Raw genomic sequence first — 14,436 nt, forward strand, 5'->3', positions numbered from 1 at the left:
GGTCTTGAGCCAGCTAGAGTGTTGGGTGGCATTTGGTCTCTTACTGGATTCCTTCCAAGAACTATAAAGAAACTATCTATGGCTGGGGTAGTGGCTCAGTGGTAGAGTCCTTGCCTAGCATCTATGAAGCCCTGGGTTCAATCCTCAGCACCACATAAAAATAAAATAAAGATATTGTATCTACCTAAAACTAAAAAAATAAATATTAAAAAAAAGAAACTCTCTAGTACTTGTGCCTACAGATACCCAAAGAAATGTCAAGATGGTATCATAACAGTAACAAAGCACAGTAGCTGTTTCCAAGGTCTTGGAGGCATAGAGCTTATTCCAGCCTTTTTCTGCAGCAAAGTCATATGGAGATTCCCATTGGGCTGGAGATATATATATATCTCAGTTGATAGAGTTCTTGCCTTGCATGCACAAGGCCTTGAGTTCAATTCCTGGCAACACACACACACACACACACACACACACACACACACACACACACACAGATTCCCATCAGTGAACCAAGAAAGGCTAAAGTATCATCTTCCCTGTCTGAAAACAGGGAGAGGGACAAGATACCAGCCCTCAAAAACTCAGCAGGTGCAGCATAGTGCTCATCCCCTTAACAAGCATTTATTGACCACTAAGAATTGTATTAAGCACTAGAGAAGTAAAGATGTCAAAGACAGTGTCTGCCCCCCCAGGAGTTCAGCCTAGAGAGGGAGAAAAACACATTAAACACATAATTATAATATATAGCTGGGCAAGTACAATGGTATAGATATACAGGGGTGCACAGAGCAGAGGTGGGGCTTGGGGGAATACTGCCTACATAAAGAAATGTTGCCAGCCAAAAGGCTAATTAGGAGTTGGACAGAAGCGTGGGAAGAGAAAGCATCCAGGTAGAGGGGACAGCATAGGCAGAAGCATCAGGTGAGACAAGCATGAGAATTTTCATGAAGCTGCTCAGTGCTGTTGAAGTGTGGTTGGAGTGGTTGAGAGTGGTTGGAAGTGAAGCTAAAGTGGTCAGGAGATATTGCATGCCACAAGGAAAAGAATGTACTTCATGCTTTTCAAAAGGATAACATGGTCAGATTTTGAGTTGTGGGCAGGTTAGCCCTGTGAGTTCCATGGAAGGGAAATCAGCATGGAGGGAAGCAGCTAGGTAGAAGGCCTTGGTAGTTTGTTATGACAGGAGCCTGATAGGAGCCTGTTGTCACAATGGAGATCATGGGACAACATCAATTGATAGTTAAGATTAAATGTTCAAGATTTCATAACATCTTGATTAGATTTTTGTATGTGGTGTTGTTTGTTACTGGGACTTGAACTCAGGGGTGCTTAACCACTGAGCCACATCCCCAGCTGGTTTTATATTTTATTTTGAAACAGTGTCTTGCTAAGTGGGTTTGGGCCTTGCTAAGTTGCTGAGGCTGGCTTTGAATTTGTGTTTCTCCTGCCTCAGCCTCCTGAATCACTGGGATTACAGATGCACGCCACTGAGCCTGGCAACTTGATTAGATTTTAGACATTGGGCTTGTGGAGATAAGGAAGAAGGGAGCAATGCAGGATGACACCCAGGTTTCTGTTAGTTGAATGAAGGTGTTATCAGCTAAGGAATACAGAAGAAATATCTGAGAAGATAAAATGATGAGGCCAAGGCCAGTTTAACACTCGTGAGGTTGCAGAATCTGTGGGCATCTGGGCAGAGTGTCTAATGAATGGTTAGATATTTAAAGCAGAATCTCTCTTTCTTTGGGGTGAGAGGTACCAGGGATTGAACTCAGGGGCACTCGCCTACTGAGCCCTATTTTGTATTTTTTTTTATTTAGAGACGGGTCTCACTGAGTTGTTTAGCACCTCGCTTTTACTAAGGCGGGTTTTGAACTTCTATCCTCCTGCCTCAGCTTCCTGAGCTGCTGGGATTACAGGTGTGCCCTACCTCACCCAGCTTAAAGCTGAATCTCAAAGGAGAAACCTGGGATAGAAGTGTTTGAGAGTTACCAGTGTACAGCCAAGTAAAATTTTGAGGACTTTCTCTATAACCCAATGGACATTTCCATGCCTTTCTCTGTATTTCCAAGGACAGCACAGCCCATCAGCAATTGGGAGGGACAATTCCTACGACTTAAGTAATGTCACAAGGAACAAAACAGATTTGTTGAGTAGAGTGTTTAGTTGCAGGGAATGAAATCAGAAATTTGTGGCAAAATTGGATCTTAATATTTGCAGGTTTAATCTGAGGAAGTCTAAGATAGTTGGGGAAGTGAGGGATTTGAGGTTAGCCAGGATCATCAGAGATAACTTGGCAAAACCTCTAAATCTTCACAGAGAATGAAACTATGGCCCCAAAAGTTTATTGGGACTGTCTCAGATCACCCACCTACTAAAATACAAAGCCACTTAGTCCTTGACTCTATTCTGTCTCCCTGAGTTCTGGTCACAGCTTTATGATGAATCCCCTGGGTGACTTTTGGGGTCTCAGTCTTGTTTTGAAGTAACACATACCTCACAACTGCTTTAACCTAGAGAATTAGTGGATCATGCAAGATAGTGGAATTATGTTCTGACTGTGTTAACCTATACTGTTCAGTCTCTCTCTCTCTCTCTCTCTCTCTCTCTCTCTCTCTCTCTCATGTGTTTTAAGTACTGTGAGATTGTATTTAACATATGTGCTGAGAAGCCAACTTGAGTAGGTTATTCCAGTTACCATTTATATGTCCTTCTGTCCTGGCGCTATGCAGATTCCTTTTCATTCATAATTTGCTTAATTTAATGGTTATAAATAAGAGTTATTTTATAGATGGAGAAGCTGAGGTTCAGAGAAGTTCAATAACTTTCCCACTGTCTCATGAGATGAATGTCTAAGATTCATGATGCTGCTCAGAATTTTATGACCCAGGATTCAAATGCAGGTCATTCCTTGATTCCAAAGCCCATGCATGCTGTTAAATAACACACTGGAAAGTTTAAAATTCTGCTCAGGTATAAGGAATTTATCACCACATGTTGTTCAAGAGGATAGTTTTTTTAACTCTGTCCTCTGTGTAGTCTCCCTCTCCCTCTTGAACTTCAGGTGTCTGTACATATTCCTCAATCAGCTGGTTTTACCCAGTCATTTTGGATAGGAAAGCATTGTTTAATGATCAACCAAAGCCATCAGGCAAATTCATTTGGACCTTCTAAAATTAGAAATGTGGAGGGTTTTTTTGTTTGTATGTTTGTTTTTAAAACTTTAAAAAGCCTATAAGTTGGGCTGGGGTTGTAGCTCAGTGGCAGAGTGCTTGCCTTGCATATGTAAGGCACTGAATTCGATCCTCAGCACCACATAAAATAAATAAGCAAAATAAAGATATTGTGTACATATATAACTAAAAAAATATTAAAAAAAAAAAAAACCTAGGGCTGGGGTCTTGGCTCAGCGGTAGAGTGCTTGCCTAGCATGTTTGAAGCCCTGGGTTTGATCCTTAGCACCACATAAAAATAAATAAATAAATAAAAGGTATTGTGTCCAATACAACTAAAAACAAAAATAAACAAATATTTAAAAAAAAAACAAAGCCTATATGTTGGAGGCCATATGTTTGGATTTGAATCTTCTTTCTGTGTGATCAGGTGCCAGTTGATTTCAGATTCTTAATTCCCTGCCTAGTTAAACAGGTACAATAACTTTTACCTGTAGTCATTGCTGAGAGCAGTAAGTGAGATAATGTGAGAAAAACGCCTGGCATATAGGAGATGATCAGTATTGTTTGCCTCCTCATTCCTGGCCCTTGAGTAAATATGGCATTTAGGACTCCAGGAATTTTAAGAAACAGAGTTAGTATCTCTAGGTGATTGGAAAGGAACTTCAGAAAATTACAAAGAGGTGTCTTTTATAGCTGGACAATCAAATGAAATATAAAAAAGCTAGGACAACTAAAAAATTAGCATTGAGGTGTGGGGAGCCACAACTATATCTATGTCAAGCTGTTGTTTAAAGGTGCTACAGTGTTCAGAGGACAAGAGCAGCCACAGGTAGTTATGATTCCTCCCCAAGGGGATAGAAGCACTGAGGATGTATTCTCATTTGAGAGCTGCTGAAAAGCAAGGAGAGACAGAGGACTATAGTGTGTTTCTTTAGTTCATACAGTGTGTGACAGTTGTATGTCTGGACTGAGCCTCAGTTTACCTTTCCATAAAGCTGTGGCCCTCCCACCTAACTCTGAAAGTAAGAAGGGATTCATAAAGTTGTATGGTGGGATAATAAGCTCCTGGATATATAATGAGGCTCCTGGAAAACCAGAGCGGTGCCCATGGCAGCACACTGGGTGAGTTGGAGTGCTGGTCCTTACACAGCCTCTGCTGTCCACCTTGTCAGCCCACAGTATCTATTAAACTTCTTCAGTGTGCTAGGCATCCTTGCCTAGGAATAAATGTGTTCAAAGCTAAGTCCATACCCTCACACAGCTTACAGTGTAATTCAGGAAATAATACAAGATATAAGTGATGAATAACAATATGAAAAATAAGTAATTTTCCCATGAAATCTTGTAATTAAAGGTTCTAGCATAGAAACTGGCCTAGAAAGGGTGTTTATAATCTTAGCTTCCCCTTTTTTGTAAATATACAGGTTTTTCCAAGGCAAAATAGGTCCCCCACTTGGCACAGTACACTGTGCATAGAAGATATTAATGCTGTTGAACCAATGATCGAATGTGATTGCTAATACAGGTAATGGCAGTAAATCCTGCAGAAGTTCAGAGGTCTGAGTTGTTGGGGGCAGATTTGATGAGGAAGGTTGCTATTGAGCTGGATGGTCCTGAAGGATTTGTACAATTTAGAAAAGTGTGAGAAGGGCTGATGCATTTCCTTGTCTCAGAGGAGGCACTATGCGGGGTTAAAGCTAATGCTTTGGGGTCAGGCTGGGGGTCCAATCCCAGCTCTGCCGCTTATTTGCTATGTGACCCTGAGCAAGTTCCACAGCCTTTCTTCATTTCCTCACTTGTAAAATAGATAATAATTGTCTCTACTTCATTGGGGTTTTGTGAAAATTAGATAATCCATATAGAGTACTTATTACATTTCTGTTAATAAATGTTAGCTTTTGTCATTATTATTATTTTCATTTTGATAGTATTATCATTATTATCTTACCTTTGCCCACCTACTTATCTTAACTCATAAGACCCTTTGTTATCTCACTGCCTGCTGTAGTTTCCTTATAAAAACTTATTTCATTATAGCAAATCACCTACTCTTGGATTTGTTGTGGTGCTTTGTGCTTCCATGTCTAGAGTATTACCGTCTTCCCCTCTATTGCCTTTGTCTGACTCTGCTTGATGTTTAAGACTGAGTCATGAAACGTTTCTTCCAGGAAACCTTTCTTGACAGGGTCTGATTAGATGTTATCTCCCTGGGTTCCCACAGTGCCATCTCCACCTCTTTCATAGCAGTGCCAACTGTGCTTACCCTGGTTCGCTTACCTACCTTGCCTCAGGATATAACTTCTTGAAGATAGTGATCATACCTAGTTTATTTTGATATTCCCAGATTCTAACTTAGTGCTTGGTGTATAGTTGTTTCCCACTAAATGATGGATTAAAAACCTAAACATAGAGCTGGGTGTGGTGGCAAATGCCTGTAATCCCAGCTACTCAGGAAGCTAGGGTGTAAAGATCACAAGTTAAAAGCCAGCCTGCACAATTTAACAAGACCCAGTCTCAAAATAAAAACAGAAAAGGGCTGGGGGTTGTAGGTCAGTTGCCTAATGCATGCAAGACTGTGGATTTTATCCCCAGGACTGAGGGGAAAAAAAGAAACCCTAAACAAAGAAATGTAGCTCACATTATGTGTAACACCTACTACGCAGGATCATTTACTCCATAGATTTAAGTGCTGTATGTATTTTAACTTATTTACTTATAGCAATATTATGAGGCAAGTACTATTTCTACTTCCATTTTATAGAAGAGAAAACTGGGGCTCACAGACATTAAATTACTCCCCCCCAGGCTACATAACTAGCAAATAGGTGGAGCCAGAATTCAAACCCAGCATCCTGTAGCTCCACAGTTGTGCTTTAACCATTGCATTGTGTCTATAGGAGTGTTACGGAGATTTGTTTTTGTTTTGTATCAGGAATTGAACCCACAGATATTTTACCACTGAGCCACATCCCCAGCCCTTTTAAAAAATTTTTTGACACAGGGCCTTGCTAAGTTGCTGAGGCTGGCTTTGAACTTGCGATCCTCCTGCTTCAGTGTCCCAAAATGCTGAGATTACAGGCATGTACCACTTCGTCCAGCATGTTACTGAGATTTGTGATAAGGATGTTTATTGAATGTCCAAGAAAAGGTGAAGAAACATTAACCAAAAATCACTCCATGACACATTTCAGAATTAGTCAGTGTATGGAGAAACTGTTGTGGATGGATCTTACCACTCACTTCTATAAACTATTTGCTAGAGAAGTGGAACTTTATCTGTTGTGAACCTCTCTAAGGCGTGATGAAGTATAAAATTTAAGGGCAAGAGGAAGGAGGGAGTATGTGTATGGAGAAACTAAATTTGCCCTGTCTTTATTGAGCACCTATTATGGTGGTTAATAGGCTGATGGTGATCCCTGTGCTGAAGAGCCTATGGTCTAGCAGGTTATAAAAAGATTGATCTGGTTAAAGAGAAAGGCAGGAAAAGAGACTTAGACTAGGCATGAACTGAAGAAAAAGTTGAGACTCCAAATGAGAAGTCAGAGTTTGCTGAAGAAAAAGCAACATATAAAGAAAATTACTGGGCTGGGGATGTGGCTCAAGCGGTAGCGCGCTCGCCTGGCATGCGTGCGGCCCGGGTTCGATCCTCAGCACCACATACCAACAAAGATGTTGTGTCCGCCGAAAACTAAAAAATAAATATTAAAAATTCTCTCTCTCTCTCTCTCTCTCTCTCTCTCTCTCTCTCTCTCTCTCTATCCTCCCTCTATCTTTAAAAAAAAAAAAAAAAAAAGAAAATTACTGAGGCTGTAGTACAAAAGGCAGATTATAAGTGAGAGAGCCCAGAAGTAGCAAGGACAGTGATGAGAATGCTCTCTGCCAACCAGACAACCAAGGGACATATAAGGGACTTGGTGGTAGGAAAGGTAGTAGAAGAATCAATCAATTTTTTAAAATTAAGTGTCTGCATATGATTCAGAGAAGAATAGGAGGTATGGGGATGTAGCTCAGTGGCTGAACACTTGCCTAACATGCATGAATCTCTGGATTCAATCCCCAGCACTACCAAAAAAAGAAGGAAGAAGGCATAATTTCTGCCCTCAAGGAGTTTCTGTTCTAGTTATGAACAGAGGAAACACACACATAAAAAGACACTATATAGAACACATTCAGTTTGTACTAACAGGCCATGGTATCAGGGATCAGGCATTTTTCTTTTTTTTTTAATATTTATTTTTTAGGTTTTTAAGACACAATATCTTTATTTTACATTTATGTGTTGCTGAGGATGGAACCCAGTGCCTCATGCCTGCTAAGCGAGCATTTTACCACTGAGCCACAACCCCAGCCCCAGGCATTTTTCTTGATTGTTAGATTTCATTTCCAAGGTTACTTCATGGTCCAGAGTAGCTGTTGAAGTTCCAGCCATTACTTCTGCATTCCAACCAACTGGAAGAAGAAAGGAAAAAAGAAGATATACTCCTTCCCTTTAATAACACTTCTCAGAGGTTGTACACATTACTATTCACATTCTACATAGTCACAAAACCATACCTAAATGCAAGGGAAGCCTTCGACTGCATATTACTAAGGAAGATGAGAGAGGTTGGGGGATAACAAGTAGGTCTCTGCCATATCATTCTTCACATATATTTATGCTTGGAGCTCAGAAGAGGGACCTATTGTTTTAGGTTAGGTAATTTGAGTTAGGTAGTTATAGGTAGGGATTCTGGAGATGAGGGAAACACTAGTCACAAACAAATCCTAGGGTTAGGGAATGGAAGGAGAGCTGTCCCAGGAGGGAGTCCAGAGTAGGGCAGGATGAAGTTGATCAGAGGTGCTGGGCCAGCTTGTGGAGAATCTTCAATCAGAAACATTCTTTAAGATACTAAAAGCACCAGCCAAGGAGTTCAGATTTCTTGTGTAAATGAATAAAGAATATTTCTGAACCAAGGAGAAATGTGATCTATTTTCCATAGTTGGAAGTTCCCTCCATGTGTGCAGGAAAGTGGGGAAGGCAGTGCTGGAAGCAGATGTGCCAGCTAAGAGGTCGTCCCATAGGCTGGGAGTGAGCAGCGAAGGCCGGGCTAGGTGGGATGGAAGAGAAGGTGCAGGTGAGAGGCCTCGGGAAGGAGACTTACTGGGCCTCAGTGAGAGATGGGCTGTGATGTGAGATAGGGAGAGATGTGACCCCAGAAATACTATGTCCTCCAAGTGCAGTTACTGCCTATTGGGCTTCCCAGGCTGGAGGACAGAGCCTCATGAAAAAAGAGTGAGGACCTTGCTTGGCTGCAACAAGATGTGAGGCTCTGCCCCAAGACTCCCTGGCTTTGGAAAACCAGCTGCCCCCAGTGGAATAGTTTCCATTCTGCGTAACTAGGGAGTGTGTGGGTCTGGCTAACCACGGGGAGGGGCTGAGGAGCCAACAAACAGATCAGATTGCTCTGTGGTAACTTTTTAGCTAGGGCCTGGGGGCTTAGCTGGGAAACAGCAGTTCTCCTATCTGAGATTGTATACTTCTTGACTGGTAGGTGACGTGTGGTTTTAGCCCAGATCAAGTTACCTGTGGAGGTTACCTGATGTCAGGTGTAAGGTCAACAGTGGGGCAGAGGGTAGAACTGGTACTTTGTTGGCATTGGGGACATGGTCAACTTCCTTTGCCTTCTCAACATCCAACAGAGGAATCTTCCATGGTAAAGAAGAGTCCTCAAGAATGTAATTGAATTTAGAAAAAGCCATCTCTTTGTCTGAGTGATGCTGGCCTTCTAGGACCTCTCCTTCATTTGACTTCCCTGGTGTGAATTGCAGAGCTCAGCCGGAGACATCTGGCTAATCCATTTCTTTTTCCTGCAGGCTGCTCAGGAACTTGGCCCATGATTGCTCAGCAAGTCATTTCTGGTTATAGAGTCATCAGTGACCACAGAAGCACGTTCTCCAGACATGGCTTTGAGCCCGGCAGTTTGTCCCCAAAATGGCTTCAAGCTATTGCAGACACTTAAGTCAAAGAGCACCCACTTTTCTGATGCCTTTTTTTTGTGGGGGGGAGGTACTGAGGATTGAACCCAGGGGCACTTAACCACTGAGCCACATCCCTGGCCCTTTTTTATATTTTGTTTAGAGAAAGGGTCTCGCTGAGTTGCTTAGGGCCTCACTATGTTGCTGAGGCTGGCTCTGAACTGGTGATCCTCCTACCTTCGCCTCTAGAGCTGCTGGGATTACAGGAATGTGCCACTACACCTGGCTGATGATGCCTTCTGTTATAAGGAGTCTGAGCAGCTTTCCCAGACATCTAACAGAGCATCCCTAGAGAAATCTGCACGTGTGGCTAGAATTGTGATGAACCCATGTGCTCCCGTACACAAGGTCCTATTCAGAGGGAGAAGGGTAACAGTGGGGAGCTGCGCTATTGAGGCTGTGGAGTTTGACAGGAAGGGACTGGAGGCCTACAATCCAGGGAGGCCCTACATTATTAGAACTCTGTGTCATGAAGGGGACTGCTTAGAGTATTTACTCCCATTCTACCAAGGCGGAGAGGGGTTGCCTGTCTTGCTAGTGTGTTTGACTGTTCCAGTGATTTTCCTTCTGTTCTAGGATTGATAATTCTTCACCCAGAACTTTTTGCAGTTGATTCAGGCTCATTCTAGACTGTCTCAAATTCTCCAAACCCAAGTTCTGGAGAGGAGCATAACAGGAGGATGGGAGGGAGGCGGGCGAGAAGAGCAGGTTTGAGCTTAATCTCCCCAGGATGGCAACAAAGCCAGCTTTGGATCTGTTGGTTCTGCAGTGAGATATGGCCATCCATCCATTCCTTCTTCTCCCCTGTGCTACTCCAGCCAGTCATGGGACTGGGGAAAAGTGTGGGTGTTTGGAGGGGCTGCTGTACTTCCCTTGTCTGAACCATTTTTAATTTTAGCTCTTGGCCCTTTGACCAAACTCTGATTTTTTTGGTTTCCCTTTGACAGGATTGCAGTTTTGCGGGGGAATTAGGAGAAGTTGTGCTAAAACAAGATAAACAAACAGTGACGTGGAGGTGGCAGCATTGTAGGCCATGGGCTGGGCTGGCTGACTGGCCAGCCTGCTGTCTGGGAGGGCTGGATGGAAGAGGACTCCCGCCCTGCACACCGGCCAGCTGGCTTGTGTTAGAGCACTGGCTGAAAATAACTCTCATTGTCTGGGAGCTGCTACTGTGGCAGACTGTGTCTGCCAAGGAGCCAAGCTGGAGGAGTTGGTGCCTTCTACCTCCTTGAGTCCTCACCCTTTGGGAGTAGTGCCCAGCTTTGCCCACTGTCCACCAGTAGACACATAGAGGGCAGGCTGGACTATTCTGACTTTCTTTCCTTTGTGCCTTGGGTTGCTTTGGCTTAGGGGGCAGATTTGTTGTGTAAGGGGGATCCTTCTGCAGCAGCTTCCTGGACTCCCATGCGTTGTGCCTCCTCACTGCTTTCTACCTCTGCTCATCTTTCCAGTGGGCTGATCGGCAGATGCCAGGGAGGACTTAGCAGGAGCTTCGGCCAGGGGCTTAGTGGCAGGTTGAGAAGCATAAGGAACCTCACTTCACCTGTGGAGTTGTTCTAGATTTCAGCTCCCCAGGGCTCTCCATCCCTGTGGGTTGAGCACAGGAGCTGAGGCTTTCCCACTGGGAGATAGTCCAATCATAGCAAACTTGATAGAAAGTGGTTCTAAGAAAGAAGGCATAAATAGAATCACTAACTCACTTTCTTCTGTATTTGCTCAAAATAAATGGCCTCTTTGCTGGCCTTCTCTAAAGCCTCCACAATCCCTTTCCCAGGAACATTTCAGAAGTCTTTCTGCCTTTCTCTCAGAGGAGCTATGCCATATTTATCTCTGTTCCTAAGATTTATCATGATCAACTAGAACCAACAGAGACAGCTGAATAGGGAATTTTTGGTGGTTCCTATTTCTGTTACTTGGGTTTTCCCCAGGCGCGAGAAGACTGGCAGAGTAGGGGTAAGTCCCAGAGCAGGGCTTACAACTTTGAAGGAAACTCCAAACCCCACCAGCATTTCCCTTCTCCTGCAGTGGGGAGGAAATGGGGAGGGGCTAAGTGGCCTGGGGGTGCAGAGCAGGAAGGAGAAGGGAACCTCTGTGGGCAGAGCTACCTCCCTCTCCTGTGGCTTCACTGGGGCCAACAGGGATCAGGTAGGGAGTAAGGAAACTTTGCTGGCAGGACTGGGCCCTTGCTCACATGGAACCCACCAAACAGGCAATCTGCCTGGCCTCCAATTTTCAGTAAGCTAGTGCAGCTATGCTGGAGGAACATCAGATCCACGCCTTTTGGCTTCTTCCTATTATGGGTTTTTATTACCAGGCTTCTTGCTGGTTCCCTCTGACTTAGGAATGAGTCCCAGAGTTGCTTTCAGTTTGAGTTCATCTTCCCCTTCTCCTCCTGTTTGGTATTGTGACTGTTTGGATTGTGACTTGTCTCCTCTACTCCATCTTCCTTTCCTAACTCCAAGGATGGTACTATTCAAATTACCTACTAGTCTTATATGAAACAGAGGGATCAAAGAAGGAGTAAAAGATTACTCTGTAGCCAGAGTGTTGAAACAATTGCTGAAGGAGAGACAGGAGCAAAGATAGATAAGCCAGAAGCAAGAAGACAGGTCCCTAGATGTCATCATTGTACAGATTTTTGGGGAAGAAGTAGAGAACTGTGTCAACACCCACAGTGTTCCAGACACATACAGACATATGTTGTTTATCATTTGACCCTCATAAAGCCCTGTGAAGTAGTGAGATTATCTCCAATTTATGGATGAATTCACTGAGGTTCCATAGTTATTTTGGGCCCTCTGGCTCCATATTCAGTGCCCTGTCCTCTCCAACACAGCTACTGCCTTCCTTGTTTAGTGAGGCTCTCACTGAGGAGTTAAGAAGAACTTCACAAATGGTAGAGAAACAAGTCTTCGACTGAGACCAGAACCGTGTCATTATTGCTCCCTGGCTGTTTCCAGAACTCAGGAAGTTGCTCTTCCGAAGGGTAGAGCGGCTTCCTCAGGACACTGGAACCCTGCCATCATGCATATTATCAGGTGGAGTAGGAGCCTTGGTTCATTGTCTGGCAGGAAAAGAACTGTCCTGGTCCTGCTGCGTTGGCTGGTAGCTCCCCCCATAGTTGGTAACCTGCTTCTTTTGAGAATGCTGGAGGTTGGGGATTACCCCCTACCCATCTTCTTCTCATCATACTTTAGTCCTCCCTGAAGAAGTAGAGAAGGCTGGGGCCACTGTCCAGAAAGTGCCACCAAAGTTCTAAGACAAAAGGATGTGAGCATGTAGTCAGGGCTGTTTCCTGCTTCTGCCACCTATTTTCAACTCCAGGAGTCCATTTTTCTGAGACACTAAAGTTTGACTAAGTCCCTGATTTGTCTCTTCTACGTTTTCAGATTAGGGTTCCCAAAGGGTATGATTTTGTCCATTCTTGAAGCCCAGAGAGGATCAAGCATTTCATCACCAGTTCACCTGGTGAGGAAGTGTGATACTGTGGCAACTGACAGTGTTGGCCATGATAGGAAGCTGGCATAGACAGGACATGAGTGAGGTCTGCCATAGTAGCAACAGGTTACCCCTCCCTCTCCCAACAGCTTCTTCCAGGGGAGACAACAGCAAACTATTTCCATGGCACATTCTTGGGAGAAGCAGTCAGATGACATTGATGTGCTTAGGATATGTACAGCCAGGACCAGCCCTAGTGACTGTGTCTACTCAGTTCTGTCTTGTGTTCTGCTAGTAGAATCCTGGCCCCAGGTAGACTTAAGACCAGCTCTGGGCCTGCCTTAGACCTTTGGGTTCCTATTTGTTAAGGTTTCCTGCTCCTGTCCTGTTATCTAAACAAACATATTGAGATTGGCCCTTAGCAAAGCAGTTCCAAGGAGAACATGGACTTCGCATTTGCCCCTCCTGCTGTTAACTGCACAGGCTGTGGGGAGGACTGTTAGCCCCTTTCCTGTGGATGTTAAGGCAGAGTGGTGGGGAGAGGTGCCATGAGGTAGTCTTCTCCCCTTCTTTCCTCCTCTTGCCTTCTATACTTCTCTTCCACTTGTAAAATCCAACCAGAGACCTCAACCCTGCTTCCTTTTTTGAGGCATAGTGACCCTGTTTCTATCTAGTATCCCAGAGCTATCTAGGGCCTCTTTCTTCGTGGTTTCTCTACCCTCCAGAACTGAACTGAGGACCTTGCCATGCGCTCTGCACTGAGCTAACTCCTCTACCCCTACCTGGTGCCTCTTAACCCTCAACTTACCCTCAACTTATCTTCAGCTTACCCTCCACTAGGTGCATGCCAGCATGAGAGTCTATAAAAATAGACATAGTTTCTTAGGAGTGAAATGAGCACCCAGTTGGTTTAATCATATGTGAGAGGGGCTGGGGATGTGGCTCAAGCGGTAGCACGCTCGCCTAGCATGCGTGCGGCCCGGGTTCGATCCTCAGCAGCACCACATACCAACAAAGATGTTGTGTCCGCCGAGAACTAAGAAAAAATAAATAAATGTTAAAAAAAAAAATCATATGTGAGATAAGTACAAGATAAATAGATAGTATGGTAAATAAGTGATATTTAAGGATCTCCTCTCAATCCCTTAGAAAATGGAGGACCTCCTTCCAGTATTCTGCTTCTGGAATAATGCAGGGCCTATGTGACTTCTCCAACCCTGGCACACATAATTCATGTCCCCAGGGATGAGGATGTCAAGGAGTAGGTAGAGGTAAACTAAGTGGTCATGCTTGGATTACCAGGGAGTGGGAACTGGACACAGAGCAGTAGGCAGAGGAGACAAATGAGAGGTTGGCTCTCCAGGAGGCTCGGGAGAGACTAGATCCATGAAAAGTCATGTGGCTTTTCAGATGGCTATGGCACTTCAAATGAGGGATCATATTTGATTTAGGTCTGTGGGCAAGGTGCAATGATCTGAGCAAAGTGTCAGACTGCTTAAGAGGCATGGGTGGGACCTGGTCCAGGTAGCCCTACTGATGAGAGAGGAGAAGTGGCTTCAGGGAATGCGGGAGGGGAAAGGTGGCCTCTCTCACACATACTTTACTCAGTCTGTTCATTTAGCAAATAGTAATGTAATAAAATAAAATGATTCCTAGGCTCTCCTTCAGTCTTCTACATTAGAGTATCTCAAAGAGGGTTCTTGATAGTGCTCTGTGGGGTGTGTGTGTGCGCGCGCGCGCACACGCGCGCATGTTACTACAGATTGAACCCAGGAGCATTTTGCCTCAGAACTATATCCCCAGCCTT

General features: G+C 44.1%; 2 protein-coding genes across 9 annotated transcripts in view; one reads left to right on the forward strand and one right to left on the reverse strand.

Annotated features, from left to right (window-relative positions):
- Fmnl3 (formin like 3) overlaps positions 1-14,436 on the forward strand; it is a 55,533-nt gene that overhangs the window by 17,588 nt on the left and 23,509 nt on the right. The gene's annotated exons all lie outside the window — the stretch shown is intronic.
- The window catches only part of Prpf40b (pre-mRNA processing factor 40B), a 51,735-nt gene continuing 44,673 nt past the window's right edge, over positions 7,375-14,436 (reverse strand). For all 3 annotated transcript variants that reach the window (XM_021726143.3, XM_078014735.1, XM_040280676.2), the window contains one exon: positions 7,375-7,625. In XM_021726143.3, the coding sequence (XP_021581818.1) occupies positions 7,605-7,625 (21 nt within the window). In that variant the 3' untranslated portion in view covers positions 7,375-7,604. The remainder of the gene's footprint in view (positions 7,626-14,436) is intronic.

The sequence above is a fragment of the Ictidomys tridecemlineatus genome, chromosome 6 (genome assembly GCF_052094955.1).
Source record: "Ictidomys tridecemlineatus isolate mIctTri1 chromosome 6, mIctTri1.hap1, whole genome shotgun sequence".
Classification (NCBI taxonomy): Eukaryota; Metazoa; Chordata; class Mammalia; order Rodentia; family Sciuridae; genus Ictidomys; species Ictidomys tridecemlineatus.